At 40.3% G+C, this 5,902-nt stretch overlaps 1 protein-coding gene across 1 annotated transcript; it reads left to right on the top strand.

Annotated features, from left to right (window-relative positions):
• The first annotated feature begins 246 nt into the window (after nt 1-246).
• polr1c (RNA polymerase I and III subunit C) lies at nt 247-5,680 on the top strand. Its single transcript, XM_062401449.1, has 9 exons — nt 247-401; nt 731-802; nt 1,475-1,582; nt 1,765-1,897; nt 2,542-2,673; nt 2,824-2,976; nt 3,724-3,873; nt 4,919-5,035; nt 5,434-5,680. Exons 1-9 carry the CDS (start codon nt 330-332, stop codon nt 5,550-5,552), a joined length of 1,056 nt encoding a protein of 351 aa, XP_062257433.1. The 5' UTR covers nt 247-329; the 3' UTR covers nt 5,553-5,680.
• Nucleotides 5,681-5,902: the final 222 nt, after the last annotated feature.

The raw sequence follows: 5,902 nt of genomic DNA, 5'->3' as shown, positions 1-5,902 counted from the left end.
TCCACTTCCTTAAGATTACAAATTTATATTGCAAGATTATAAACTGCATAAACTGCAGCGTTGTTTTTCTACCGGTGGGAGGCAATAAGGAGGAGGAGGAGGAGGAGGAGGAGGAGGAGGAGGAGGAGGAGGAGGAGGAGGAGGAGGAGGAGGAGAAGAAGAAGAAGAAGAAGAAGAAGAAGAAGAAGAAGAAGAAGAAGAAGAAGAAGAAGAAGAAGAAGAAGAAGAAGAAGAAGAAGAAGAAGAAGAAATCTGTTCTCGGCTATGATGACGTAAGTTGTCCCGCCCACAGCGGAAGTGTGGGCGGGAAAAAAACACTACGTTTCAAAATGGCTGCGATCATGGATAACGTGGAAGAGATTCGGAATCGAGTAATTCTTGGGGAATTTGGAGTCAAGAATGTAAGTGAAAAAAGTAACAGATGGTGTTGTTGGTTGTCTTATCAGAGAAGCCAGATGTGGAAACCCTCAGGGTCTGTCTTACTGGGCCGCATGTGGTGACCAGTAAACGGCTGGACAGTGTGTTTGACATGCGCATGTACACACGCTGTCTATCAGAAAATACTGCTTCGATATGACTGTCAGTGTCATTATTATCTATGACTACGGAACGTGTAGGGCAGCAGTGCAGAAATACATCGAGCAATCAAAACAACCTCAAGAACAAAATGTTTGCTGCCAAGTACCGTTTGCTATTGTAATTATTGTTATTATTCATTTTTGTTTTTAAGGTTCATACAACAGATTTCCCAGGAAACTACCCCGGCTATGATGATACGTGGGACATGGAGAAGTTTCAAAAGGTGAGTTGGTCATATTTTTGGTTCTGAAATTGGGGGACAAGGTAGCCTCTAGATTATTATGTTACCATGTGTAAGTAAACATTTTTAAGTTATGTGTATAGGCAATATTTCTCTATAAGAAGAGAGTGATTGAAACATAATATTATGCCAAAACAATTGGTGTTATCAGTTTGTATTTTTGGATTGTATGTAAAGATTATTAATGACTGTATAAAGATAATGACTGACTGTATATAGAGATAATCAGTGACTTTATAAAGAGGATCACTGATTGTATATAAAACATGATCGCCGACTGTATAATGAAGATCACTGTCTCTATATAAAGATGATCAATGAGTGTATAAAGATGATCACTTACTGTATATAAAGCTGGTCCCTGACTGTATGTAAAGATGAAAACCTACTATACAGATGATGACTGAACGTATAACGACGATCACTGACTGTATATTACAACTGTAAAGAAAGATGATCACTGACCATACATAAAAATGATCAATGACTGTATAAAAAGAGGATCACTGACCATGGTATTGACTGCAATCAGCCACTAGGGTTTGATCTAGGTTTCCATTTTGGGGACTGTCATGTCCTCCATCTTCATTTCCACTCATTTTTTGAATGTATGACATCACTCCTGTTACGTGAAGATCTCTTGTCTGTTTTCAGAACTTCCGAATTGATGTAGTTTCTCTGGATGAGAACAGTATGGAGTTTGACATGGTGGGCATAGATGCAGCCATTGCCAATGCTTTCAGAAGGATCTTACTAGCAGAGGTGGGATTCCCATTCACTCAGGTGTTGTCATCTGTGTCAATCAGTGGTCAACAAGGACTCGTGTTGTGATTCTCAAAAGCCGAAAAAAGTCAAAAAATCTGAGATATTGTTCATCCGGTTTCTAGATTTTCTCAAATTTATGGGGAAATGTTGTTTAAGCTGTGCATTATCTTTCATTATAGGTGCCTACCATGGCTATAGAGAAGGTGTTTATGTACAACAACACGTCTATCGTCCAGGATGAAGTCCTGGCCCACAGATTAGGTCTCATACCCATCAAAGCTGATCCCCGCCTTTTTGAGTACAGGAATACTGGTAAAACAACACCACAAAATACTCCTACTCATGAGTGCTCCTATTTTATTCTGCTGCAGGGTGTCACTAAAGCAGTTTTCAGACATGATGTGCGTGCATGCGTGTGTGTAATGTGCCAACATCTGCTGAGTAAAAATCAATCAAATATTTGTATAGCCCATATTCAAAAATCACAATTTGTCACATAGGGCTTTAACATGGTGTGACATCCTCTGTCCTTAACCCTCAACAAGAGTAAGGAAAAACTACTAAAAAATTTTTTTTAACAGAGTAAAAATAACGTAGAAACCGCAGACAGAGCCACATGTGCGGGATCCCTCTCCCAGGACGGACAGAAGTGCAATAGATGTCAAGTGTAATGGAGACAGATAAGGGTTGCAGCATTGATTAGAATAACCAACTTTAGCATTATGGAAAGTAAATGTATTGATGTGTTATTGGCAGTAATGGTCGAGTATCTGAGGAGACGTATTTGAACCATTCTGTATAGAACAGTACAGAGTTAATAGTGCATATCTGCTTTGTTAATGCTTACAATTAAAACTCCAAATCCCCATATATCATGTTTCCATATTATTTTTTTACATTTTATACTTATTTCTCAAACCTGTCCTTGCTTTATTTGTAAATGTTGTTTATTCCAGGTGAGGAGACATCAGAGGAAGAAGGATCAGAAATAGACACTATTCAAATGCAGCTTAAGATTAAATGCAGCATAAACCCCAGAGCAAGCAAAGACTCCTCTGACCCACGAGAGTTGTATCTGAACCACATGGGTAGGTTTCAGGTGACACCACATGAATCAAGGATTAATCATATTTTTGAAGATACAGACATCCAGCAGCAGCTGTGACCAGACAACTTTTTTTTTCTTATTAATTAATAGGTTTTATTTTGCTCCCCTGTCGCGTGCGTACTTGTTTCAGTTTATTCCAGGGACATAAAGTGGGTTCCTATTGGAAACCAAGCAGACGTCTTTGCAGACTCCAGCATTGGACCTGTACATGAAGACATCTTGATTGCTCAGCTGCGACCAGGACAGGAGCTGGACATTATTATGCACTGCGTCAAAGGAACTGGTAAGAGCTGTTAAGTGTCTGGATCAAACGTAACTTGATGTTACTCCTGCTCAAAAAAATTATGGGAATACTTAAATCAGATCTTGATGAACGGATTATTCAAGATGAAAGTCCCAAAGAGCCTGTATGCATTACAGAAAAAGTCTGGGCATGCTCCTGATGAGTCGGCGAATGGTGTCCTGGGGGATCTCATTCCAGACCTGGATTAGAGCGTCAGTGAGCTCCTGCAAAGTCTCTGGCAGTACTTGGCAATGTGGGATGCACCGATGCATAACTTCCCATTGGTTTGAGGTCAAGGGAACATGAGGGCCAGTCAATGGCATCAATGCCTCCGTCATCCAGAAACTGCCTAGACACTGGAGGTTTGTGCAACCCTCCAATGATATGCCTCCCAAGATATGCCTAATTTTGTAGGGCTCTGACAGTGCTCCTCCTGTTCCTCCTCACACAAAGGAGCAGATATCGGTCCTGCTGATTAATTATGACTTGTGCTTCCTAAATGGACCGATTGATATCCCTGAAGTTTAACTGACTTACTGTTATACTGTGACGATTAAGTGTTCCCTTCATTTTTTTGAGCAGTGCATGTAGACTTTTAGAAAAATTATCAGTAAAAGTAAGTGGCAAACCTTTTGCTTCCATTCAGCTTCCATGCTATATAAACTTTTTCAGTCCACACACTGTCTTAGTTACAGCTAGTATTTCCTGCTGCCTGATCCTGAGCTATGCTCTCTGTTTTGTGCTCAGGTAAAGACCATGCCAAGTTTTCTCCAGTAGCCACTGCAAGTTATCGCCTTCTGCCAGAGATCACTCTCCTGGAGCTGGTGGAGGGAGAGAAGGCCAAGCGTTTAAAATGCTGCTTCTCTCAAGGAGTCATTGACCTGGAGGAAATTCATGGTAAGAAAGCCTGCACTGATGGCATGATATAACTCTTATGCAGTGGTAGTTAAGTAGCACTATAGTGCTGTTTATCAACAAGTAGATCCCTGTTTTGGTTTGTTTCTCACACAAGGACAGAAATGCTTGTGAATACCCACAATGCATTGTGGTGAATAAAGATTAGGTTGAAGATAACTACTGCTTGAAACGGTACATCAAGAAGTGGTAAGTCATTGAGAGAGAGACGGAAAACCTGCTAACCTTCCATTTACCATACAAGATCTCAACATTTCATCTTTTACATGATGTTGATTTCTATTAGCTGTGCTTAAGTAAGGATGGGAATGGCATAGGAGCAATAGAAGTGTATCATTCTGCCGACATATACTCTGGAGAATATCATCACAATTGGGTCCAGAGTTCAGGTGAGAGGTGGAACACCAGGCAGGGACAGGACATTTTGCTTAGTTTTAGGAGCCCTTGATATCAGGACACAGGGACCAAACTGCCTGTGTGAGACACATGTCTCAGGCCTGTGAGCTGCGCAGGGTGGTCTTGCCTATTTTCTCTGCGCATAATTTACAGCAAAATAACCAGTGAAAAAAGCCTTCCACCATAGATTCAATGTCTATCTTTTGAATATTTATTACAAACATAAATATTTCCAACACTTCCTTTACCTGTTTCAAAGTAGAATCACTCTAGTATATCTGTTGACTGAATCCATTAATTTGTTTATATTATTGTAGGACTGGAAGATGCACTGCTTCATAGTGTAGGGTCACTGCATTTACTTGAGTATATAGGCTACTTTTATTTGAGGAAATACAGTAGTCATACCAGAAACTCACACAGCAGCTCCTCCACTGCAGACACGCAACATAGATGCTGCCTGTGCGAACAACAAATGCCTGTGAGACAGAGCAGAGCCACGCTGTCACACTCAGCCAGTGTGGCCCATGCATCACTTGGACCATTACGTCTCTGCATATAGTTGGAGGTTCGCAGGAGTCTGCTGTCAGCTTAAATGTATTAATCTGTCTTCATGTGTTATCCACCTCAGGGAGAAAGGTTGCCAAGGTGGTGAACAGTCGCCTGGATACGTGCAGCAGGGAAGTCCTCCGTCACGATGACCTGAAGAATCTGGTGAAAATCGGAAGAGTGCGAGACCATTTCATTTGTAAGTTAAATAAAGTTCATATGCATTTTAAAGAGGGTGTTCAGATTGTGCAGCAGAAAAAAATCCCAGTAAAGAAACAATGAAACATGGGGGCTCACCTTTTAGGGGTGTTTTTAAACACTAAATAAATGTTCTTATTGTCAAGTGAAATGTGTAAAATCAGAAGATCAAGCTTCCTTCATGGCTGTACAATGATTTGAAGCTTAGCATAGAGAAAGTGAGTGGAACAGTTAGTCTGGTTCTCTTTGAAGGAAACAAAACCTTTTAGCAAGAACAAGAAGAAATCAGAATTTCTGTTTCCATGAGACTCTTAACACGGTCCCTGTCTCTTGTATGCAGCATGTCTATACATCAGGTTATATAACTTTATTTACACTGTTTTTCTTGTTTTCTCACAGTTACTGTGGAGTCGACGGGCATATTGGCTCCAGATGTCCTGGTCACGGAGGCTGTTAAAGTCCTCATGAGCAAGTGTCAGAGGTTTCTTAGTGAACTTGACTCTACTGGCATGGAGTGACATGATGACTATGCGTGCTCAGCCTCACCACAGAGAATCCCACCAAGGCTTGGAATTTGATAGCTGCTTTAAATTGTATTTTCATGGTTGATAGACTTGCTGGTTAATTAAATATACTACTGTCTATAGTTTTGCTACCAGTTTTGATTTATTGATGAGTTCAGTTATCATTACAAAAATATGCTGATATATTATCTAAACATCCAGACACACTGCGCAATTTTCTGTACGGATGTGTGCATAACATAATCAAAGCAAAGTAAAACGTATAATGAAACAGAAAGGAAAGCAGTTATTACAGGATGAGTGGAATGTATATACTCTTTGTATTTGGGACAGCAGTATTTGTT

The sequence above is a fragment of the Platichthys flesus genome, chromosome 12 (assembly GCF_949316205.1).
Source record: "Platichthys flesus chromosome 12, fPlaFle2.1, whole genome shotgun sequence".
Taxonomy (NCBI): Eukaryota; Metazoa; Chordata; class Actinopteri; order Pleuronectiformes; family Pleuronectidae; genus Platichthys; species Platichthys flesus.
The sequence above is the reverse complement of the archived record's forward strand: the minus strand, read 5'-3'. Positions and strand labels throughout refer to the sequence as shown.

What these genes read in the sequence shown, in the direction of transcription:
- polr1c (XM_062401449.1), top strand. Translation starts at nt 330, where the DNA reads ATGGCTGCGATCATGGATAACGTGGAAGAGATTCGGAATCGAGTAATT. An exon ending in GGGAATTTGGAGTCAAGAAT is followed by an intron (nt 402 to 730) that starts GTAAGTGAAAAA and finishes TTTGTTTTTAAG; the next exon opens with GTTCATACAACAGATTTCCC. An exon ending in GCACTGCGTCAAAGGAACTG is followed by an intron (nt 2,977 to 3,723) that starts GTAAGAGCTGTT and finishes TTTTGTGCTCAG; the next exon opens with GTAAAGACCATGCCAAGTTT.